The sequence below is a fragment of the Maylandia zebra genome, linkage group LG4 (assembly GCF_041146795.1).
Source record: "Maylandia zebra isolate NMK-2024a linkage group LG4, Mzebra_GT3a, whole genome shotgun sequence".
NCBI classification, from domain to species: Eukaryota; Metazoa; Chordata; class Actinopteri; order Cichliformes; family Cichlidae; genus Maylandia; species Maylandia zebra.
This window is the reverse complement of record NC_135170.1, coordinates 18,945,289-18,971,177: the sequence shown is the minus strand read 5'-3', so window position 1 is coordinate 18,971,177 and position 25,889 is coordinate 18,945,289. Positions and strand designations below refer to the sequence as shown.

The window sequence follows — 25,889 nt, the reverse complement described above, 5'->3', positions numbered from 1 at the left end:
ATCAGGTACTAGTAAAGTGTAACTACTCACCAGGCCAGTCTTTTTTACCCAGTTTCACCATTTGATATATTTTCTTTGTACCAGATTTAATTAAATTCAAGTTTTAAAAGATTTACAAACTATTAAATTTGTTTATTATTTTCCTTTTACACAGCATCTAAAAAGAAGGTTGTACTTCATCTGCGTCAGACCTGACGTTTGTATGTATTCAATAGTGTCTTATAGTACTATTTATATTGTTCTTGCAATAAGCGGTGACCACTCGGGTAGGGCTGCTCGATTATGGCAAAAATGATAATCACGATTATTTTCACTGAAATTGAGATCACGATTATTTGACGATATTTATTTTGTCCGCCAGAGCTTATATTATTTTTTTACATGCTGTAGTGCCATTTGTGGGAGCATTTCAAGTTGCTATACATCAATACAACTGTTATAGCCCATATTTTAAAAATGTGTATGCATTAAGTCCATAGTAACTACATTAATTGCAAAAAAGTGCAATAAACTACAAAAAAATTGAAAATCGTTTTTGTTTTGTTTTTTTTACATATATTTCTACTTGGAGAAATTTAAGAGGTTTATCCCTCAAAACTTTAAATACAATAAAGTTGCAAAAAATCGTTTACAACAACAGGAAATTTATTTTGAGTGTCTTCATAGTTTTATTTTGGAGATACAGCAATTTTTATATACTGCAGGAAAAACAAAAAAACAATCCTATGATGCAAATTTGCAAAGAATGTGCATGTGCATCAAAATAAACTATTTCCAGCAGTGCAATTCGAGTTCTAAGGCCTACAAGTAAAAAACTACATTTTCCGCAAAAATGACGTCACTTGCGATAGTTCGCGTTGACGTCTTTTTCAATGTGGGAAGTGTTAAGAACAGCTGATCGGATCAGCAAAGCGTGTTTCTGGAATATTATGTTTTTGTTCCTGCAAGCGCTTTTTATGCAATTTTTGCAAAGCTATATGTGGAAGGAAACCGTGACCGAGGACAAGCTGATGGCATAAGATGTAAGTAACTCCTCTGGTTTCATATGGAAAAAAATTTATTGTGCTAGCTTAGCAGGATTTAAAAATAGTTACACAAAACGAGCATGCTGCTCTGACCGGCTTTAAAGGTTTAACAATAACAATATATTGAATAATGACTTTAAAAAATAATATAAAATAGTGTGCAAATACTGATAACAGTGCAAATGTTTGCAATATAAGAAATAAATGAAAAATGTGAACTTTGCAGTGTTGCTCTGTGGTGCAGCTACGACACCATAGCAAAGTTTACACACTGTGTCTACTTGATCCACGTCTGACTCCGCGAACCCATAATGTTTCCACACCACTTAAGTTTTGTTTTTTTTTACCTCTCTTTTCAACCAACGGCAGTCACTCTCCTCTCCAAATAACTTCTGCTTAGCTTTCCGAGCTTCCCTCGGGTCCTCTTAATTGTTGTCACGCGTGTTCGAAATGCAGAGCAGTGCGCTTGATTTGCCACACGGAGCAGCGCGAGAGTAAAGCATGAGGGAGGGGCTAATAATCGGCTCAGTCATTTTTAATGATCGTTGAAAGCCCAGATCGTAATCGTGATTAAAATTCGATTAATTGAGCAGCCCTACACTCAGGTTTTAGACAGAGTGGACACTGCAGAAAGAAAGGAGCAAACATTTGGGCATCTTCTCTTTATCGCTATGAGAGACGTAGAACTATCAGAGTACTACTGCAGATTGAGAACATCAGCAAGTCTCCTTATGAGGCTCGACACTGATGCTAAAAAAACTAAAAGTCATAGATATCTCATCCTTACTTTCAGGCACAAAGACACACGCATGCTTATTCAATCAAACACACAAAAATGCCTTTCACACTCCCACCAAGCAAAAAGATCCTCATGTACTTTCTTTGTTCTCTCTCTCCCTCTCTCACACACACACACACACACACACACACACACACACACACACACACACACACACACACACACACACACACACACACGCAGACAGACTCACTTGTGCTGGTGAGTACATAGTCTGGCTGGAGTCACTGGAGTTATATGGTCCCTGGTGCGCAGCAGTGACTGCGTGTCGCAGCTTTCTCACTCCTTCTCCTCTCTCTCCTCGGGCACTTCCTCTGTCTCTTCCTCCCGCTGTGCCTCCAGGCCTCGATCCAGCAACGACTAGTCCTTTATCCACCCCCCCACCCCCGCAACCGGGGGCGCCCATGCAACAGAGGGTGCCCTGGGCCAGCTCCAGCTCAATTTCTGCATCCATCTCCGCCTCCTCCTGGGCCTCCTTGTTGGAGTCGTCCAGGTGCTTCATCAGCACGGCCACCACCACGTTGATGAGCACGAACTGGGCGGTGAGCACGAAGGAGACAAAGTACATGGGCGAGATAAACTGAAGGCTTGGATTGCAGGCATAGTCCACATCAGTGCCGTGGTCTGGTGGACACTCCCGCAATGTATCCTGGTCAGACAGAGGATGAGGAGAGGTTGGTCAAGGGTAGTTTTGGGTGAAAGGGAGCAAAACAGATAAGATATCACAAATGTCACTCTTTGGTTAAGAAGCTTCTTCTTGAATATTTGGAAAGTGGCGGAGATGATGAGAAGAAGTCTCGAGTCAAAATTTAAAAGTCGTCATGTATTGATGCGAGCTCAGCCCTGAAGCAACTTAATCATTCACAACAAAAAGTAATTTTACTGCTAGAATTATCTTTCTCATGCTAACAAGGCTCTTTGTAGTCATGCCTGCTTGTATTATCTTCATACACTTGCTTCTGTGCAAAATAACAAGGGGACGATATTTTTACTTTTGTCTTTTGAAAAGTTATTAGTGGTTTTCCAGTCTGGTTAACACGCGCACAGCGGAGTTCAGGCAGAGAAGAACCAAAGTGACAAGTGTTTTCTGGAGGAAGTACACATATCTCACCCAGGCTGTGAAAAAACATAACAATTTTAGCCCTCTGAGCTGAAGCTGGTCTTTTCTGTCTAATTTGCTTTGACATTTACAGACCCTGTGCCCCTTCACAAAGCTCCCATCATTTCTGCATCCTTTTCCATCTTCTTTGCTTAAATATTTCCATTTTCTCCTCATCCGAGCCTCCGTTTTCAAACGCACTCTCTTCCCTGTTTTGCATTTTTGCTGTAATCCCACACCCACAGCCCCTCACCCCCTGGAGAGGAGAAAGCATAATAACTGGTCAGTTCTCTTAACCCCTTTCCTTTCCTCTCATCTTCCCTTTTATTACAGTCGGCTAGTGCCTCCTTTTTCTCCCCGCTGCACTCTCCCTCATTATTTCCTCCTCTCTATCGTCACTGCATGACTAATTACTGCTTTCCTTTCCACTAAAGCAGAGCAGGTCTAACCTCTCTCACAGCCCAGGTAGCAAGTTGATGGATAAAATGGCTAAGATTTACTCTGAGGGGCACCATCTGTGGCCCGCTGTCCTGCTTCATGGCCCGCTATCATCCACACTGCCTGCATCGAGTGTGTGCCTAATGGTCCACACCCGACACACAACAGCATAATCTCTGATTCCCGTGCAGCCTCAGAGCGTGGAGGAGATGTGATTATTCCTGGTGGAAGTGGATGTGATTTCAGAGGAAATTGGTGGGGTTTTTTGTTGTTTTTTTTTTTACATGTGCACGAGGCAGTCATCTCTTTCCATCAGTAGGGAAATGTGTGCTTCCTGTGCTGAGCTAACACATCTCCTTTTCAGAATCATCAGAATCAGAATCAGAATACTTTATTGATCCCTGGGGGAAATTATTTTTTGTTACAGTGCTCCATTTTAAACCAACATTAAGACAAGACAGACAATACGCTAACTAAGAATAGTACAATATATACATATATATACATACATACATACATAAGTCACTTATAAATAAATATTTGGAAAAGAAAAGAAACATGTGTAGTTGCTGTCATTGCTGTCATTAGAGAGAAGGCCAGGATGGTTGACAGTTTACTATTAAAGAGTCTATTTTTAAATAGTGTTTTCTCTCAATCACAGTTAAAAATATACTTGCATGTTTACCCTGTGTAGCATCAGACTGAAGCCTTTCACATGCACTCAATCTAGTAAATAAGACTGACTCAAATATATCTTCATACTATTGCCTTGTACCTTCATAATGCCATTCCAGTTGTCACCCGTTGAGACTTGAAACAATGTAAGAAAGGCCATGCCAAAGTTTTCAAAGGTAGCGTGACGACTCATACCCTCACATGGGTAATCTTCATTGCAAACTGAGAATAAGAGCGAGAAGGATCAAGAGAAGAAGAAGTTAAAAGAGGGGTGAGAGGAAAATGGCAAGCAAAATCTCTCCAATTAAGTCCATCCTGAATAGATACTGTCTGTTACTGAATCGATAGCAGTGTGACCAAACACTATCTGATTCTGAGAGCACAAAATATTTAGCTGCTATCTCAAGGCAGTCTTTAGGATGTTATATGAACTCACCTAGTTCTCCAAAAAGCTCTACTCCTAAGGCGGCGTAGATGAAAAACAGCAGCATGAAGAGCAGGCCCAGGTTACCCACCTACAACGGGCACACAGAAGGAAAAAGGTATTATTGCGTGTTTGTCATAAATTCATAAAGAGTATTTTAATATCTGCAGGAATGAAGAACTTTGTAGATGGCATTATGGTCGGGTCAGTGTCTAATGCACAAGTTACAGTCCTTTTAGTGAAAAACAAAAGCGTATTCTAAACACTAATATATGCGCATAACTAAATGCACTCACCAGACACTTTATGAAGTACAATTGTTTAACTGACTGTTATTGCAAATATCTAATCAGCCAATAACATTGCAGATTTTGAATGTGGCATGATTGGCCCGACAGACTGGGCTGAGTATTTTGAAAAACTGCTGATCTAGTGGAATTTTCCACACACAGCCAGAAAATATCCAGCGAGCTGCAGTGCACTGGGTAAAAAAGCGTTGTTGATGCCATGTCAGAGGAGATCAGGCACACAGGCAACGGTAATTCAAATAACAACTCGTTATAAGCAAGTTACACAGAAGAGCATCTGCAAATGTACAGCATGTTAAACTTTGAAGTAGATGGGCAACAGCAACAGAAGAGCACACTGGTTCCATTGCTGTCAGCTAAGAACAGAAAACTGAGGCTACAACAGAAGATTGTAAAAACTTGGCCTGGCCTGATCAGTCTTACTTTCTTCTGCATTATTTGAATGGTAGGGTCACAATTTGTTATAAACACAATGAAATGTTTATATTGTCTATCCTGTAAAATAGTCAGATGTCTATTCATATTAATGTACAGAATTCACCTGCTTGCTGCTACTACTGCACATTTACCCAATGTATATACTATATATATGTGTAATGTTCTTCCTCTACCCCCCATTCTTGCACATGTCGAGGAGCGTGTCAGGCTACATTTCACTGTGTGTTATACTTGTATAACTATGCATGTGACAAATAAAGAACCTTGAACCTTGAAAGCATGGATCCAACCTGCCTTGTATGAACAGTTCAGGCTGGAGGTTGTGGTGTAGGAATTTTTTTTTTGTATTAACTGATCATCTTTTAAACACTACACTCGACTGGGTTATTGTTACTGACTGTGTCCATCCCTTTATGATGTACTCATTTTCTGATGGCTGCTTCCAGCAGGATAGTACATCATGCCACAAACCTCAAATAATCACCTCACTTTGGGATGTGGTGGAATGGAAGATTCACATTACTAATGGGTAGCAATTGCACAATACTGTTATGTTAATATAGACCAAACTCTTACAGGAATGCTTCCAGCACCTCGTTGAAGCCATGCATGAAGAATTAAGGCAGTTCTACTCCTTGCGAAGTGTAACTAATGAAGTGTCCCATGAGTGTTTTTCTTATGACTAGAAATAAATCGATCCCTGCTTCGTCTGCATCCATAAAATATGTTATTGCAAAGTAAAACACAAATTGATGATAATATAGTACGTGTATTATTACAGTCACACATTATGTTAATTCTAATGATTTTTGTTCCTGCTTTTGAAAAGGTCTCATACAATACAATTTCATTTTTACAAGATTTCCAGTATCTATAGGGCTTCGGAAGAAAACTCCTTTTCATTATATTTTATCATTAAACAAATCACTGAGTGATGGATATGCACGGACCTAATCCAATATTCCAACTTGTTCTGTCATGCTCCTCTCACCCTTCTTGGTTCTGTAAACAGACTTTGACACGACTAAAGCCACAATGCTGTGAATTTTTCAGCTTGGGCTTTTGGGACTTGGCTTGGATCCATGCCACGAAACAGCCTTCTGTTGCTTCACCCTAATAGTGATGATGTTGTATGGTTAAAACATTTCTAATCCTATTAAGGAGATGCAAAAGCTAGCCTCCTATTCACCGCCTTTAATGCTCTGCAAGCAGCACTGTTCCACTGAGAATGAGGGAATATTCAATGTGTGCCTCAGTACTCAGTGCACAGAGACTTTTCAAGGAAACTATACTTGTGATTTGCTGCCAGTTCAGCTGAAGAACACTGCACCAACACTACAGCGGCTAGGGCAGAATTTGTTCACAGGAAATTACACATCAGCTGTTGTGCAAGTGAACTTTATAAAGAAAATTACATTGTGGTGCTTTGCCAGGCTTTTTTTTTGGCTCTGTTTGAGGCAGGATCTTTAATGATGCCATGCTGAAGAGGAAAATAATTGTGAAAAAGAGAACTTTGATAGTAATATCTGGTTTAGTCGGAGAGCTCTCAGTAAATGGAAGCCAAGTCAAACATTTCTCATTTAGTTTAGCTGTCAATGAATTTCAGACAAGGACTTTTCCAGCAAAGAACAACAAATCTAGTGGAATACATTAAAAGTAGCTCTTTCATGCTCAGGGTTTAAATATGTTCAGGGTTTGTCTTTGTTACTATATCTCATGAAAATGATTTCAAAAAGTGTTAAAAATGATAATGACATACCATATAATACCTGATGTACTTTATCTGCTAAGCCAACAGCATTGATTAAAAGAGATTTAAAATATAGTGAAAAGTAAAAGGAAAAAAAGCAGAAGAAGGAGTTCGTTCAGGTATGCCACAAAGTCAAACTCAGCTTCAATCCCAGCAAAGGAGCTGCTCTCACAGCCAGCTCACAACAGCTGATGGATCAGCTGATAACATCCTACACAGCCAATTGATAAATCTATGATAAGGCCTGTAATTAGTTAAGTTGCTTTAGCCTGGTCACATTTGCTGTCCATTGCAAGCTCCTGCGCCGCCTCCAAACCCCAGCTCCACTTTTCACACTGTTTTTGGCTATTGCTGACTGTCAGGTGTCACTTACCACCCATCAGGGACAACTGTAGCATCAGAGAACCATGAATATACTACCAAACTTTCACATGAACTCTTTACTCTGCTGCCCTCTGGAAGGAGGCCCTGAATCAGGGGGGAAGGGGTGAAGACACCTTGTCCGACCAACGATCATAAGCTCATGTATTTCGTTCTCTTACAGAAACTTGTCTCCAAACACAAATTAGCGGTAGAGAAACTTTGAAAAGTGCAACAGAAACTTGAAGCAGAGAAAATTTTGAAATATGTTGGGTTCAGGATAAGGCAGAGCTTTTAATTTGAAGGCGACCTTTGCCCTTTTGTAGTTTGCATCACACCTTTTCAAGTTTCACTACAGCCTGCAGGGTAAAATGAGGAGTGTTTGTAGACAAGTGGTGTCTTGCATACAATCTACTGGCTACAGCAGCAACCTGCTAGTGACCAAAGCATCACCAAAGGTTTTTGGTGCAGCTCCCTCTTTGCAAATTTTACTCACTTTTAATTTCACTTGCAATCACTTGCTACCCAGTTAGGGAAACAGCCATTTTTCCCTAGCCCCTTAGACTTGCCTCACATGTAATATGAATTATATAACAGTTAAACCCTCCCAGTCCTCCTTTGGACTGGAAATAATGGAAGTAAATGCATCACAACAGAGGAACGTGTCTACACAGTTTGTATCTCTGTGTTACTCTTCCTGGATTCCTCAGCCAATCAATAATGATGAACTAACAATAAAGTTTTGCTAGTCTAGTATTAAGGCTAATCATCTGTTCGGTGAAAATTATTGACTTTAATCTATACTTACAAAATAACATGGACTACTTTGATATTTCTTTAGACTATATTTTGCAAAGATGAGAAAGATGAAGCTATCTTTTATTATTTTAATGATTTAATTTGGCAGCAAACACGCATATTAACTGCTCCTTTTCAAAACTTGATTGTATTCTTAAGGGAAAGTGGCTTTCTAAATGATTTCTACAGTTTTCACAGGCATTTCTGGAGTTTTGTCAGCCATTTCCAGACAAAAAAATAAATACACATCTGGCTCGGCTTTAGCGCTAACGTGGCATAAACTGTTAGTGACAGGTTGCAGCCGTTTTGCATCAGTTAAGGAGGAAAGATTAACAGAGAACGCTTCAGGGTAAATGACTTTGTCTCACTGCCTATTTGTAAAGACAAGCCATGAAAATACATTTCTTAACATGTCACTGAGCTATTAAGCTTACACACCCTTTCAGTTTATAGATCCCTCATTACATCTCCATGTCTTGTCATGATCTATTAACGGCAGAAACCGACTGTGTAACTTGTGGAGTGCTGAAATGATGTTTTATCTCATAAATTATTATTGTAGCAGCCATCTGTCGCCATGTGCCACGGTAGCGTAATTCATATTCTGTGGCCTCCCATGGCATTATCAAGCGTTTGACTCTTCAGCTGAATTCTTAAGCCTTTGTTCAAATGTCAATAATCTCTTCAATGTCCTATGTGATGAAAAGCTGGCAGCTAGCCATTTCATTTTCACTGTGAAATATAGCGTAGTATCACCTGAGGTTAAATCTCTCACCAGGTATAATGCAGTCACTCTGACTGTTTCAATACCTCACACACACGCACACACACACACACACACACACACACACACACACACACACACACACACACACACACACACACACACACACACACACACACACACACACACACACACACAGACACAGACCTCCTGGAACTGTTTAATTAGCCCTAGTTTTAATTACCTCCCTTGTTGCCCTTGGGATAGAGTGAAGGGCTCAGTGTTAATGAGAGCGGGATCAATAGAAAAGAAAGACAAGGAATCTGTTCTCCCTCACCTCTGCCTGCCCTCCTTTCAACACGCCACCTGTTTCTCTGTGCTTGCTTCATCTTAGTTTTGATGGTCAATGGATCAAACTGTCTGTATGTGTGTGTGTTTGTGTGTGTATCCTACATAAGGCACTACACGTCTTTATTTCATTCATTTATTTTTGGAAAACCTGTTGGTCTGGACCATTTGTTCTGAAAACTTTTTCTGTCATGCCCCACTTTTCAAAGCTGAAAAACGATCCATAGCCCACACCCCATTATTTTATCATTAACAATTAAAAGGATTCATGTTGAATTTGAAGAGACTCAAGGTTAGAACAATAGCATCTGCACACTAACGGTTTATTTTCCCTCCTATCCATAAATTATGTTAATTTAACTTAGCTTCACTCCGTACATTTCCCCTGGTGCTCCCCAAAACACCTGCAGTAGCTCCACGCCCCTCCAGTGGTGCCTGCCCCACAGTTTGAGAACCACTATTTAAAACACAATGACTAAAAGGAGACAAAGGCCTGCAAATTTTGTGGGTATTTATTTTCTTTCCTGTAAGGTACAAAGAAAAGATAATCGTTACCAAATTTATAATACGATAAAAAAAGGTATAGTTGAATAATAGAACATCCATCTGTTGAATATTAAATAAAGAAGTAAAAAAAAGATGTAAAAAGGCAAAATTTACCCACTACAAAATACGACCTGTACCGTGAAAAGCACAGCATATTTACGACGTTAGACGAGAAATATTATTTCCTAGTGTCCTGTAAAAACCTGACTTTTTGTGCTTGTTATTCTAGTGTCCCTACCTTTAAGTACTTGTAGTTAAATATAATTACATTAGAATTTCAAATAAAATATATTAAAATTCCATTTAATTTGAGGGGAATTATGCCCTTACTGTGGACCATATTATAAAGTTACTGAAATGTGAGAGTGGCCTCTATCTTCTCATTTAATTTTCCAGAATTCTGAAATTATTGTTTCACTTTTTGCTGGAAAAATTCTGACAGTTTTGATGGAGTTAAAAAGTAATGCTCCAAAAAATGACACCAGCATACACCAAGAACATTAACCAATAAGTGTTGAGACACTGGGGGAGATGGCATGCAAACAGAAACATCATACATACTTTCTACAACATGTTTGATGTGCCGTTTCACACTTCATGTTCTAATGAGTACAGTTATTCTAGAAAAAACAAACAGAAATAGACAGGCAGCTGAATATTAGGTGCCCTGGAACAGTGAGAGACGGCCTGGGCACTGTTTGACTCTGTGGACAATTCGCCACTAAATGAACTAAAGACTAGTTTACAAGCTGTTTCTAACACACTGCGGTCTCAGTGGGAATCTGGGAACTCTCCGTGGTGCTGAAAGTGAAAACAAGCAAAAACCTGCCTGTGTGTATATGTACGCAGATGCATATGTGTGTTCCAGGCTCCCAGTGTGTGTGGTAAATGAGTCATCCATTAGAGTTGCCTACAGGCCAACAAAGAAAGGGAAGAGGGGCTAGTACCCCCCTTGGCTATTGACTGAGACTGGCCAACTTTCTCTTGGGGGACTGTGGAGTGAGTGTGTGTGCGTGCGTGTGTGTGTCTGAGCAGAGGAAGAGAAAGACTAAGTGTTTTTTACCTGAGGCAGGGCTTGGACTACTGTATCCAACAGGGCTCTCATTCCTGTTGCCATTTTCAGCAGCTTCAGCACTGAGAGAGACAGAGAGAGGTGGGAATTTAGAAGGAAGTCCCTCAGGTTCAATTACATGCTACATGCACATAGAATGGGAAACAGTGATCTGTGGAAACATCAGTTCATGATTTTGCCTTGTAAAACAAAAGCATTCACGTCAAGCCTTTTCCTGCATATTAACAAAGGAAAATCTCTGGGAGTGTGGTAACAACATTTCTACTTGTATTTCCTTTAAAGTTGGGTTTAATTTAATGAAGCTTAAATTCATTTTTGTTTATCAAATGTCCAAAAATCCATAAACTTCTGTTAACTTAAGTAAGAAATCCTTTTAATACGACAGAATATTAGGGCCACATTAAGAAAAAATAGAAGATTTATATCAATTTTTTCATTAATATTGTTCATTTTGAGAATAAAGCGAAAATTTCAAGATTAAATCCAGGGTGAGTCAGTGAAACACTTTGATCAGCTTTCTTGTAATACAACACGTTCCCTCTGTACTGCACGAGGGTGTAACCATCGATGTCCTTGCATCGGTCCACTGCCAGTTTTTTCCTTTGTGTGGGTTTTTCTTCTGACCAGTTATAGCTTTCTCCACCATCTCGTCCTCTGTCCTAATGCTTAACAATTATCACCAAACTGTGTTCATGTGCTAAAAGGGAAATCATTTCTGAAGTACAATTTCACTAACTCATCTAGACAATTTTGTAGAGGGTAGAACAGCTGGGTCACTTGTTCGCCTTGAAACAACAACTTTAATCTCCACATTTTGACTTTTTCTCCTTAAAATTTAGAGTTTAATCGTAACATTTTGAACCAGTATGTGAGCTGAAATGGTTATATCAAAATATAACTGTAACCCCCCCCCCCCCCCCCCCAAAAAAAAAAAGAAAAACCAAAAACAAAAAAACATGTATGTGATTATTCACAGCATATTTACCTCTTGCTATCCTCAGTACTCTCATGATCCTGATGATGGTGGGGTTGATAGGCAGAGCAGCACTGATCTCAATTTCTTCCAGCGTGATGCCCATCAGTGACAGGAGCACTATGGCCAGATCCAATTGGTTCCACCTAGTACAAGTTCACACGTTCACTCTCATGTGGTGGAGTAAAAAAAAAAGCATTGCACTAAACTCGAAATATAGAGAGTGACTACAAAACACAGACGCTCTGGTTCACTGGGGGAGTAAATAAGTCACACTTGTTAAAACTGCTGCAGACTCAAATAGGCTGTTCACCAAGTTCTGAGCTTTATTCTTTAAGGAGGCATCTACACATTAATCTCCTTTGAGATTTACACATTGCTGACATTGATGCTACAGTTCCTCAGACCCAAGAGTCCTTAAAGACATCATCTTGTCAGACAATTTAATTTTAAGGCTTGAGGACAGATGGGAAACAGATGGTGCCAACAATTTGAAGAAAACCATTGCCAGCGCAACATCTGACTTAAAGGTGCGGTACGTCGTTCTAATCCAATACACTTTTTGTCAAATTCAGCTAATATTTCCTCTGGGTCTGCTCGTTGTTGTTGGTGGTGTGTGTGTGTGCACTAAAAAAGTGTTTGCACACAGTCGGCAACAAGACGGCAACAACTTGTGAAAAGGTTTAATTAAAGTTGCGCTTTGCTTTTCTGTTATCGACACTGTTAAGCTCAGATTTCTCTAATGAAGCACGCTCCACTTAACTACCCGTGTCTTCAACTGTAAGACCTTGTCATGTGCCGTGCGTTTTACCTGCTACTCCACTGACCCAATTCTAAAGCTGGCCCGAGAGTCACCCCAGCGTATACCGTAAATCACACTATGCACAATGAGTGCTCGCGGCTGTTGCTGACACTACATAAAAAGAGACAAATTGCCAGCTGATCATTGCGTGATAAATTCTCTCTATATCCGCCCATCTCTTTCTCATTTCATCATTCATTTGTCCCCTCCATTTTTTTGTCTTTGATCACTGCAGCTTCCATCTTCTATATATTATCTGTCTTTTTTCTGCATCTCTCTCTCTCCGTCTTCCACCTTATCTCTTTTACAAACCATTTTTTTTGCTATTCTTTTCCCGCTGTCTGGTCTCTCTTCGGTAACTGAAATAGGTCAATGACATTAAACTACCATCAGTATAATATGAGCTCCCAAATCTGGTTCTGCCTAAATTAGTCACTGCATAGCTCTCAAAAGACATGAGTGTCATCATTGTGCAGTAACAGATGAGGCTGTAAATAGAGAAGCGCTGAGCTGATTTTCCTATAAAAGTCAAACAAAGGTGAGTACAGTAAGATGGAGAGATTTTCAGTGTATTCATTTCACATCCACACAATTGACAGGCACATTTCATTTGGTGGTGAGATTGTTCTTTTACAGCTTCATATTTTTATGGATTATACCACATTAGCTTTACTTGGTTCATACACTGAACAAAAATATAAACGCAACACCTTTGTTACTGCTCCCATTCCCCATGGGATGGACGTAGAGACCTAAAATTCATTCCAGATACACAATATAACCATCCCTCCCAAACAGTGGTCACAAATCAGTCCAAATGTGTGGTAGTGGGCACATCTGCTATATTGAGATAATCCATCCCACCTCACAGGTGTGCCACATCAGGATGCTGATCTGACATCATGAGTAGTGCACAGGTGTACCTCAGACTGCCCACAACAAAAGGCCACCCTGGAATGTGCAGTTTTTTGCGCTATTGGGGGTCTGGGGACCCAGAACCGGTCAGTATCTGGTGTGACCACCATTTGCCTCATGCAGTGCAACACATCGTCGCATGGAGTCTATCAGATTGTCAATTGTGGCCTGTGGAATGTTGGCCCACTCCACTTCAATGGCTGTGTGAGGTCGTTGGATATTCGTGGGAACTGGTACACGCTGTCGTATTCGCTGGTCAAACACATCCCGAACATGCTCAATGGGTGACATGTCCGGTGAGTATGCTGGCCATGCAAGAACTGGGACATTCTCAGCTGCCATCTGCCCTGAACAATGTGAACCATGATTCATCCGTGAAGCGCACACCTCTCCAACGTGCCAGACGCCATCGAATGTGAGCATTTGCCCACACAAGTCTGTTACGGCGACGAGCTGGAGTCAGGTCAAGACCCCGATGAGGACGACGGGCATGCAGTTGAGCGTCCCTGAGACGGTTTCTGACAGTTTGTGCAGAAATTGTTTGGTTGTGCAAACCAATTGTTCCAGCAGCTGTCTGGGTGGCTGGTCTCAGACGATCTTGGAGGTGAACCTGCTGGATGTGGAGGTCCTGGGCTGGTGTGGTTACACGAGGTCTGCGGTTGTGAGGCCGGTTGGATGTGCTGCCATATTCTCTGAAACGCCTGTGGAGACGGCTTATGGTTGAGAAATGAACATTCAATGCACGGGCGACAGATCTGGTTGACATTCCTGCTGTCAGCATGCCAATTGCACGCTCCCTCATTGCTTGTGGCATCTGTGGCATTTTGCTGTGAGACAAAACTGCACATTCCAGGGTGGCCTTTTGTTGTGGGCAGTCTGAGGTACACCTGTGCACTACTCATGATGTCAGATCAGCATCCTGATGTGGCACACCTGTGAGGTGGGATGGATTATCTCAATATAGCAGATGTGCCCACTACCACACATTTGGACTGATTTGTGACCACTGTTTGGGAGGGATGGTTATATTGTGTATCTGGAATGAATTTTAGGTCTCTACGTCCATCCCATGGGGAATGGGAGCAAAAACAAAAGTGTTGCGTTTATATTTTTGTTCAGTGTAGTTTAAAATGATCCCTTTTTATCTTACATTTAGTCTTTCTCCTGCCCTCGGTTCATTCTTTCCTTGTTATTTTAGCTTCTCCCCCTTTAAGGACCACTTAACTGATTGGCTGCCATTTGTCAACAGAAGATCATATTAAATATGAGCATTTGTGAGCAACTGTACTTAAAATTGATCTCCAGTATTTTACCTGCAGTACTGGTAGTGTCCCAGTGTGTTGCAGTGTGTTTGAAACCATGTCATGCTGAAAAATGAAGCTGATGCCAGTCAGATGCTTTCTAGATGGTATTGCATGGTGGTTTAAAATCACACACTACTTTTTGTGTTCATAATTTCATTAATTTTGATGAGATTCTTCAGTACTACTCGTTCAAATGCAGCTCCAATCCCTGACAGAGCCCCTACCGTGTTTAAGGGATGGCTTTAGGCTCTCACTGTTGTACCTCTCCTGTCCTGACCTCTAAAAACCAAACCAAAAGTGTCACATTTGGATTCATCACTCCATCAGACCTGTTACAACTGAATTCCAGTCCAAATCTTGTGCAATCTGCCATACCTCAGCCTTTTCTCCCCGTTTCCCTTCCCAAAGAAGGCTTCTTGACTGCCAGGCTTCCACTGAGAGCATTTCTGATGAAGCTTCAGTGAACAGTAGATGGATCGGCTGAAGGGCTAGATGCATCTCTTGTGTCCTGTGTCAGGTCTTTGGTGGTCTTTTTCCCTATTTCTTTGACTTGAATTTCACGACTTTCAGACACTGTTCTGCTGCTGATAGTGTTTTTAAGGACACACTGCACACTACGCCAAAATATCCCACAAAATACGTCCTTTTTCAGTTAATAGCTCTTTGCGGTGCAAAACTACAAGTTCATTCCAGTCAAATTGTGTTGTCTTTTTTTAATTTTTGTAAATTCAACTAAAGAAATGGGAGCAGATTACATGCTTATATGATAGGCTTCTATAGCCTATCAAGTCCACTAAAGACACAATCTAAAATCAGTTCTTTGCTATACGTGACGGCTGGCTCAAGACAGTTGCATAGTACTGTAATTATTATATTATTATGCACCTTAAAATAAGCCTTTTAACTGTAAGCAATTTAAGGTTTATATTTGCACAGTATAGCTTGATGGAACAAGGGCATGACAGAGGGCTTAAAAGAAACAAAGTAGGAAAAACAAACCTCTTTATTATTTAAAGCTTTCTTAACTTCCAGCTAAGCAGACTGAGGTACTATGCTCTTTATACTACTTAAGACATTATAGACAGAACCCACAATGTGTGCTAAGTGTCATATTTGTAGTGCTTATTATTTAGTAGACTTGACAACAGAACGTTTAACGGCAGCGCAAATATTTCAGCACATTCATAATCCTAGATGCCGTCAAAGCTGCTATTCCACTTATAATGATCAAAGCAAACGGCAGATTTATTTAGCCATTACACTTTGAACCAAATAACTGTTTATTGTAGCACTATTTATATTATATGTTAACTTGAGAGATTATAGCATGTGCCAAAAGCCCTAATAGTCGACTTAGGGTTTTTTTTTTCTGTTGCTTTTTTTTCTTTTTATCATCATATATGTGATAAGTGGTTTAGCTGAACAGACAGTGACACAGGATGACATTGTAATTTTTGACTGATATAAATGTCCACATCTAATCCAAAGGCTGCTTAAGGTTAGACACTGTGGGGCCATAAGAAAAGCTGTCTGTCATTCAGAAACAGATTAATCCATCTCTGGAGAGCAGATTTAACAAATCCACAGTGGAAGCATGAGATCTGCTGTGCTGCCAAGCTTTTTGCTATTCAAACACGCTGCTACAAATAAGCACTATTACACTTAGACAGGAAGATGGTTTCAAGCAGTATCACGTCTTGATCACAAAAAGTAGAAACAGGCACTGTACCTGTCTTTGAAGAAGCGACGGACGCCGAAGGCAATGAGTTTGAGCACTGCTTCCAGCACAAACATGGAGGTGAAGAAGTAGTTGCAGTATTTCAGGGCAAGATCCAAAGACTGCAAAGAGAGAGTAAAAAAGGGGCATGTGTGTGTGTGTGTGTGTGTATAAATAATGGGGTAGAGTGAGTTAACAGTTGCATCAGCAAATTGGAATTTGTCCAACTGTGTGTATCGTAAAATCAAACAAGCCAGAGGCCAAAGGAGAGCATGCTCCATTCATGGCACTAGAAACACACCACGCATTATGTCCTCTAAAGATATAAAATAGTATTTAAATATTCCAAATGCAAACATGCTTTATTTATTTTTTTACATCCAATCCAGCTTCCAGTCACTGAAGAGGCTATTTTCTCCCTTTATAAATAGAGCTGTGTTTTCTAACAAGTGGGAGGCTCCCAAATGTCAGGACCAACAGCTGACAAACACAGCCGAGACCTGTGATATTTATCTGATGCTCGGTCAGTTTGAGAAAGCTCACTCCATTTTAAAGGTCAAATGGGCATCTTATCTCAAGGATAATCACTTTTCTCTCCCTTACAAAAGCGCTGACAGGCTTTTAAACCTCCATGTGCCACACAGATACTGTACCGGTAACAGCACTCTGACAGCAGCCCCTTGTCAAATCAGCAGTGCAATCACAGCTCCTTTGTACGGACTCCATATACTCACAATACATGCTATGGAGCCTGGAATACAGTTTTCTGATGCTTTGACTAGTCTGTGGAATTTAAGATGCTGCTGTTTGGAGAAGGGAAGAAGAGCGTGAGGCTGAAAGCTGTGGCGTGATGCAGAAAAGAAATTAGGAAGATATGACAGGCATTAATACTCAGCATAAAAAGCCTGCATACGTTCTTTCTAGTAAGATGCAGCTTGCAGCAATTTCTGTATTTCTGCTTATATGAAAAGCACACGTAAGCTGAAAACACCTGACTTGCATGACATACATAGCTATTCAATTAAATTAGCTATATGCACAACCAGCGTGCACTTTTCCACACACAAGTAAACTTCTGCTTACATGAGGTTGATTGTAGTGCTCTAAGGACATGGTGATGACGTTGATGCAGATGATGAAGGTGATGATGAGGTCCAGGTAGTGATTTGTGCACAGTGTGTGGATCATCAGTCGCATGTTGCCATAGCTGGCATAGTAGGGCAGCTTCTGTGCCTCTGTTAAAAAAAAAAAAACGGGGGTGAAGACGCTACAATAATAGAGAGATAACATAGAAACCCCCCCAAATCATGTGACCCCACTATGAAAAAGTCCAGTCAAGCTTTTCTTTGTTTCTTGGACATTATTAGAGTAGATTTGTAGGAATGAAGTTTCAAAATACAACCCTAGATCCAAAGGAGTTGGGAGGCTGTGAAAAACATAAATAAAATCTGAATTAAATGATTAATAAAGCCTCATTTTATTTTTAACAGAACTAAAAAGGCCATTTTAAATTTGATGGCAGTGACACATCTGCAAAAAGTTGTAATAGGGCCACGTTTACCACTCTGTAGCATCCACCCTGTGTTTAACAATGTTTAAAAGCTGGGTTCTGGCTACTATCTGGCTATTATTCTATTCTATATTTTTGTTTCATAATACAACAAATTTCCAGATGCACAAGCTGCCAGTTCCATAGGCACTAATGAACCCCCATACCATCAGAGGCTTCTGACCTGAGCCAGCTCCCTTTCCTCTTTAGTCCAGCGGATGTGGCATCCATGTTATCCAAAAAGATTTTAAACTTTCAGTTCATCTCACCAAAGAACAATTTTCCACTTTACCTCAGGCCATTTTAAATGAGCTTTGGCCCAAAGGAGACGACGACACTTCTGGATCATGTTCACATATGGCTTTCTCTTTACACAATGAGCTTTTTAACCTGCATTTGTGGATGGCACAGAGCAACTATGTTCACAGACTGGGATTTATATAAGAGTTCCTGAACCTATCCAGTGATTTTCATGACAAAATAATGCCTGTTTTTAATGCAGTGCTGCCTGAGGATTGCAGATATCCACTATTGAGTTTCGGCCTCATCCCTTGCACACAGAGATTTCTCCAGATTTTTGATGATATTATGAACTGTACTGTATACATTGATGTATTCCATAATTTTACATTGAGAAGAATTATTCCGAAACCATTCCACAAATTGCAGATACAGTTTTTTTGTAGATTGAATACTCAATAACTCTTCCTCTCTAATGTGCTCTTTTATATCCAGTCCAGTCCTGCTGTCAGTTAACCTGTTTAGCTGTAAGGTCTGCACTCGCAGGCCCCGCTAGTTCAGAGACTTATCCCCATGAACGAAGCAAGACGATCAGAGCTCAGTCCATTCAACTTGCAAGGGAAGCCGGTCGGATCAGGATCTTTGAGCTACGAGCTCCTCACCTGATCCCAGATAAACATTCCTTACTAAATAAGGAACCCAGAATATTGCATAGAATGTGCCTGCAGTTAAAGGCAAGGTTTACAAATTTTAAGCACAACAGTGACAACTTTTAACACAATCATTCTAACAGTTTCTTTTGAGCACAACTTACTTTTCAAGTCACTGGTTGTCCCAACATGTTGCTACCATTAATTCATAATGAACTAATGTTTTTCATGAATTAGTAAAACGTCTGAGTTTAAACAGGTGTTTTCTGTGTTTTATTTTAAATAAAATATGGATTCATAAGATTTGCAAATCACTCTGTTTTTATTTATATCTTACACAGCTCCTCAACTGTTAGAGGAATCAGGTGTGTAATTTCTAATATAATCTATTGTTCTGCAGTTTACATCTGTCCAGCCTTGGTGCAGGCTCTCACGTCATCCAGCGTCTGAAACAAAGTGATTTAGCGACGCTCCTTTTCAGGTCACCCTCACTTTAAGCTCTCTTTGATTTAAGTTACAGAACTGGTTGTTTAATCAGACGTTCCTTAAAAAGCATAATTTCAGTGGCTTGATCGCTGTAAAATCAGAAAAAAGAGGAACTGGAGCAATGTTAGAAAACATAATACTTGCCGTTTATGTTTTTATTATCAATCTGCCTCAATTTCCATCTCTCTGTTTTTATAGCACAAATTTTCATCAGTGATGATCTCAGCTTAGGAAAATGGGTCTCGCAATGTGTCATAATGACAATAGAGCTAAAATGAGATAATAAAGTTCTTCTTTTCAAGCCCTTTGTGCATTATATTACTCTGTCTTGTTATTTTATGGTAATTGTCATAGTTTTCCATTTGATTTTACCCATTTTTGCTTTCTAAATGTCTGTCTGCTTCTGACTTCCCTTTCAATCCCTGCTCTTTCCCCCTTCAACCACTTTTGCGTTCTGCCTTTTTTTTAAATCCTCTTCTAGCTTTTAGCCTTTTTATTCTCGATCTCCATTTCCTGTCTAACTTCCATCTTACTCCTCCTCTTCTTCTCCATGCGCCGCTGACGTTTCTCCTCACGCCTCTTGGCTTCCTCCACCTCCTGGTGTTGACGGCACTTGTGGAAGTTCTCCACCACCACGCCAACAAACATGTTGAGGACAAAAAAGCTAACGATGAGAAGGAAGGAGATGAAATACAGCAACATCCACGGGTTGTTGTTGGTTATCGGCTGGGGTTGGAGATGTGGAAGTATTATGTTGTGATGGGAAAGGAGACAAAAAGAGAGTTACTGAGATTAAAAAAAATAAAAGGTTGTTTCCTCAAAAAATCATAAAAGCTTATATTCAGGTACCTGCTGGTCCACACCCACAGCGTCCAAACCGTGGTACATGATATTGACCCAGCCGTCTTTGGAGGCGAGTACAAACAGAGACATCAGAGCCTAGACAATACAGGGATGTGAACAGAAAACACTGTTATCCTTACCTCACCCCGACAACTACACACTTTTCTATTGTGTACTGTAAAACATGTAAGTGCAGGAACCGCACGTGGTACTCACCTGTCCCAGGTTGTCAAAGTTGTACTTATGGTGGACCCATTTATAGTTGGCTTGCACACAATCAGACTTGTTGGTGATGTTTTTGACATCAGGACCCAAGCAGTAGAAGAACTTGCCTTTAAAGAGCTGTCAGTTCAAGGACAAAGAAACCAAGATTTGGAGCTCTGTACTTATATATAAAACAGAGAAATACTCCTTAGAGAGACTGGACCTCTTTAAGGAGCTTAAAGCGTAAAATAATAAACTGATAAAACCTCACACCAGCTCGAAATGTTGTGCAGTGAGGGAAGAAGTAGTAGTTGAAGACAGCTGTTCCTACCTGGACCCCGAGGATACCAAAGATGATGAAGAATGCGCAGCAGATGAGGACAATGTTGCCAATGGGTTTGAGGGAGGTGATGAGAGTTTCCACCACCAGCTTCAGGCCTGGGGCTCTGCTAATCACTCTGAAGAAAGGAGAGGGGTAAATGGATGAAAAAAAAAACATACATCAATGAAGTCCAGTGTGAGGTCTTTTTTTAAACCACAATACTGTCAGATACAAAGACTGAACCGTTCTTGCAATTCAATTCAATTTTGTCCTGTGCATCAAGACCTTTACGCCTACATGAACTTTCTTTTCAAAATGACGGGAACTGAAATCAGATTTTTTTTAAAAGCTTGATTTTCAGAAACTATTTGTTTAGGGTATGTTTTAGTGTTTGGACATGTTTCCTTCATCTTTACCTCAAATCCACGCAAACATGGAAACAATATCGTTACATCACAGCTTTGTGTGATCAAACAAGACCCGATGTCCTCTACAAGTGACAGAAGCTCAAAACACTGCAGGAAACATATCTGTGGGACAAAATAATCTCTACACTGGATTTTTAGATTGTTGATTACTAATTAGCCATTTTCAGTTAAAACCTTAAAGAACAACATTTTCACAGGTTTGTAAAAACTGTATGGACAGCAAAGATTGACAGGAAACATGATGATGATCATGCCTGACTTTCAGGAGATCAGGAAAAAAGATACAATAAAAACACAATGATAATAAAAAGAAAGAAAAATGCATGGCTTGCTGCCAACCTGAGAGGACGCAGTGTCCTGAGCAGCCGGAGAACTCTGAGCACACCCAGGATCTTGGCCCCTCCCGCCATGGACACGACAATGTCAATCAATGACACAAAAACCAGGAAACCATCCAGAATGTTCCAGCTGCTCCGCAGATAAGCCTGTTCTCCCACATACAGACCCATGGAAACCACCTGGAGATGAGAAAGCAGACATGAAGCGCCACATTACAAATTGGTAATATCCACCGGCCTAGTGCATAACACCCAAAAGACCAGTTCCCTTCTTACTGACTCGTGAATAAATATTAGCGTATATCATATTAGCATATGATGGGATTTAACATGTCTGTGAGTTTAAATGTTACGAGTGGTTATTGTACAGGCACATAATCACAGATGGATGCTGTTTTGGTAAGCAGCAGTGGGAGCATTATGTCTGCTTCGTCAAAAAATCTGCAACTGATATTTGAAGCCGTTTGCTGAGTGTTTGCTAAAGCTTCAGAGGGACCGTGGGGGTTATTGTGCAAACATCAAGATGGCTGAAAGATCAGTGCCTGGCACACATCTTAGCTCTGAATGCCAAAATGTTAACAGCCTTCGATAATAAAAGTGTCAATTAATTTATAACGAGTGTGCTATAGAGTTTGCTATTCTAATTATGCAATAGGACTGGTATTTACTCTATGAACAGTTTCTGTGTGAAATTATATCTTTGAAATCTTTCAAAATTAATGAATATATTATGTAATAATGCATCTGAAGAAACCTCAGACATGCTGACCAACCCTGCAGTGTTGTTCATTTATGTAGCTGCATTTTGCATACATCGTTAAACTACATGGCGGAGTCCTATAGGGACATTAAAGTTACACAAACAAACACCACCGGCACACAATGTGTAAGCCACACAAAAGTCCAGACAGACAGAGACATGAAGGGAGACATGTACGGCTCAGCCAGGGGGCTGACAAGGCTGTAGCTCCTCGATGTGCGGTGGTTGGTTAATAATTGATTGTGGGAGTGCATAATTGATGGCCCACTTGTGCCAGAGTCTTTCTCAGAGAATACAGACTCTGTGGTGGAGGGAGGAAGAGAAAATTAAAGAGGGAAAGAATGAGGAGACAAAAATATTTGAGAGTCAGGGAAAAAAAAAATAGGTGAGAACAGAAGGAGTCTCAGGAAGTGGAAAAAACAAACAGACTTAAAAAAAGAGGACCACTTAATATAGAAGTGGACTGGAGGAGGGACAGAGTGTGGGGGAGTGCTGAAGATGGACTGCTTCCATAGGAGTAGACTAGTCCCTAATTAATGACATTGCTTAATTGCTCTATTCTCCATAGGAACGGGGGAATTACTGAGAAAGGAGGGAGGAGAAGAGGATGGGCCGTGGGTCACTAAGGCAAAGGCAATTCAGAGCGAGAGACAACCCTGAACACATGGGAGGAAACACAGAGAAACGACGCCTCTGCGCCGCCTGCATTGGCAGTAATAGAGAGACAGGTTGTAAAACGTTACCTTGAGTGTCATCTCGCCCACAAAGATGGCAGTAAAGATGTAGTTGGAGATAGTAAGAAACACTCTTTCCTGGACAGAAATAGGAGCGGGGGGAGAGAGCGGGAGAGAGGGTTGACAGTCAGAAAGTGAAGATGGGCCAATTAGGAGTAGTAAAAACAGCACTTACTGCACCTTATAGATCATAAAAGTGAATTCATCCTCGGAGAATACAAACAGCTACTGCACAGAAACTGCAGAAAGGAGCTGGAGTTTCAAACACACGCGTGCAAACAAACATTTTAGAATTACCAAGCTGCCCTGTAGTATCTTGGGCCTTTCCAGAGCCACTGTGATGCAGTTGGAGAAGATAAAGGCCAGTACTACGTAGTCGAACAGCTTATGGGCAATGATAGATTGGCACATCTGTCTGAACCTGGAAGAAGATAGCAGGGGAGAAGAGAAAAAAAAGTTAAACTGAAGGGAACAATGAAAGGCCTCAGTCTGCCCAGACGCACTTTTAAAACCCCTTCCACCCAATCGGAATGAGAGCCAAGTTCCCTGAATGTGCATGGGAGCTCCCTAACATCTTGGTGAGTAAATAGCTTCATTCAGCCCCTGTTTACATCTCTCCTAATTCAAAACAAATTACATTAACAACACTCTCAGAAGCACCAGACTCCTGAGTACAGTTCTCTGCAGGGGGAACAGAATAGAGAGATAAGAGAGAAACAAACGGAGTAAGAGAGACAAGTGTGTGTGTGTGTGGGTGTGTGAGGTGGGGGGGGGGGGGGGGGGGGGGGGGCAGAAAGAGATGGGACGTATAAATACTGAATATGCATTTCAAAACTTAGCATGTGAGGCTGTGCACTGCCAAAAAGCAATTAAATGTCTCCGCTGCAGTATTTATAAGGGATGGATGAAAAGAAACAGAATGAATATGAAAATGAATTGACTACGAGAGCGAGCGAGATCGACTTTATTCCAAACTGTTCGGGGACACACATGGACACGTTTAAATGGCTTTTATTGAAATACTCAACTGTGCCTAGTCAAACCCTTCCTCTCAGATTGTAAGATGGCATCACTACAAATTAATGCATAATTTAATGAACTGCCTACAGTATTAAATTTATGCCTCCCCTCTTGCTCTCCGACTAAAGGAGGAGATCGCTTTGCTATTTGTAAGGTGGCGATCAATGTCCTAATGCAGAGGTGCTTTCGCAGGAACTTGAAACTGTCCTTCACATTGATGAGCTGTGAAACAGAACTGGGCAATCCGTTCGTACGTTTGGAAGACTTGAGCACAGCATCGGTAAAGGCTTCGGATAAAGGCGAGGCTTACTTGTTCTGCGGGGAGAAAAGGAAGACGGACCAGTCTTCTCTGGTCTCACACCAGTCTGGTCTGTATGCTTCTAACATCTTCTGGATGCGGAAGCACAAGCTCTGCAACAAACACACATATCAGTGCAGATCATGGCACACACACACATGCACACACACACACACACACACAGAGCGAAACCGTCTGTTTGGATTCCATAATTAAATTATTTACCAAAGTGAAACACTTCTATGGCAACAGCTCGGAGCATCTTCCAACATTACCATCTGTATAGCTCTTTCCCCCGCTGTCTAAATAGTCCTTTCTAATTAACCTTGTTTCCCTCATACACAGACTTGTTTATAATGAAAACAATGAGGCTCCCATGAGGCCCAGGTGATAGGGAGTGCGGGCTTTGCACAAAGTAGTTGGCAATCCTACACAAGAGAGCGGGAGATTATTGCACATGTAAAGCCTTATACTTGAACATAAAAGCTAATGGTTTGGTTGTTGTGTATTACAAACCTAGATTGTGTTTCTTTGTTCTCTCTAAATGCTCTTACATAGTGCGTCTTAGAGCTGCTTCTGAGGAATATTTCCTCATGCATCTGTGTCTAATTTCCTTAACCGCACATGCACACAATAGTAGCCTACATAGTCGATGTCATCATCCAGGTCCTCTCGGTCCTTGCTCCGTGCGTTGACCTGGGGGAAGACCTCGGCCATCAGGTGGCTCTGGGGATTGGACCCTCCGGCCTGCTCGGTTGGATGTCTAGGCGGGGGCTGGAGGAGCTGTGACAGTGGAGTCTTCCCGTTACAGTCTTGGTGAAGCCCTCCGAAGTTGCCACCGCTGCTGATTATCATCCCTCCAGAGAGGCTCTTCTTTCTGTGGTTGGCATTAAGAGTCATGGAGGGAAGGGGGTGCTGCAGAGGGTGAGTTTGTCCAGGCACCTGGAGCAGGTGTGGCAGCTCTAGTGATAGAGCTCTTCGGTCTCTCCTGGGTCCAAAAGAACCTGGGAGCATGGGATGGGGAAGGTGGAGGGAGTGGGGAGCGACAACAGGTGGGGAGAGAAGAGACTCCTCCTCGTCCGGCTGGATACGATGTAGGTGGTGGTGTGGGGATGAGGAGGCACGGGGACCTCGGATTCGCAGGCTTCCTCCGACCACCCCTCCTAGACCTCCCAAGCCGTAGCCATAGAAGGGCCTTGAGGAAGTCGGGGTGAAGCCAGGACTAGCAGAGGGGGATGAGGAGGAGCACGGCCGGCCTCCTAGGCTGTTCCAGCTAGAGCGGCGGGTCAACAAGGCATGGTGCTGGGGAGCCAGAGGACGGCCCCAGTTGTGGTAACCTCGACCTGGATACTGAGAGAGAAAGACTGATATGATATCTGGAAGTAATATAACATCAGTGCAACTCTTATTACTAATTATTTTAATCATTTGCTATTCATTACAGTTCCGTTTAATTAGGCTAGCTGTAGCTCAGGAGGTAGAACAGGTCATCTGCTAATAGC

General features: G+C 41.2%; 1 protein-coding gene across 4 annotated transcripts in view; it reads right to left on the bottom strand.

Moving 5' to 3' along the window:
- LOC101477663 (voltage-dependent T-type calcium channel subunit alpha-1I) overlaps positions 1-25,889 on the bottom strand; it is a 111,579-nt gene that overhangs the window by 30,255 nt on the left and 55,435 nt on the right. For all 4 annotated transcript variants that reach the window (XM_076883100.1, XM_076883102.1, XM_076883101.1 and 1 more), the window contains exons 15-30: positions 25,033-25,737; positions 24,400-24,500; positions 23,367-23,490; positions 23,079-23,147; positions 21,577-21,755; positions 20,819-20,945; positions 20,500-20,625; positions 20,290-20,379; positions 19,974-20,166; positions 17,599-17,750; positions 16,528-16,637; positions 11,790-11,923; positions 10,796-10,866; positions 4,473-4,551; positions 4,137-4,258; positions 2,018-2,473 (exon numbers count right to left, since the gene is read on the bottom strand). In XM_076883100.1, the coding sequence (XP_076739215.1) occupies positions 2,018-2,473; positions 4,137-4,258; positions 4,473-4,551; positions 10,796-10,866; positions 11,790-11,923; positions 16,528-16,637; positions 17,599-17,750; positions 19,974-20,166; positions 20,290-20,379; positions 20,500-20,625; positions 20,819-20,945; positions 21,577-21,755; positions 23,079-23,147; positions 23,367-23,490; positions 24,400-24,500; positions 25,033-25,737 (2,838 nt within the window). The remainder of the gene's footprint in view (positions 1-2,017; positions 2,474-4,136; positions 4,259-4,472; positions 4,552-10,795; positions 10,867-11,789; positions 11,924-16,527; positions 16,638-17,598; positions 17,751-19,973; positions 20,167-20,289; positions 20,380-20,499; positions 20,626-20,818; positions 20,946-21,576; positions 21,756-23,078; positions 23,148-23,366; positions 23,491-24,399; positions 24,501-25,032; positions 25,738-25,889) is intronic.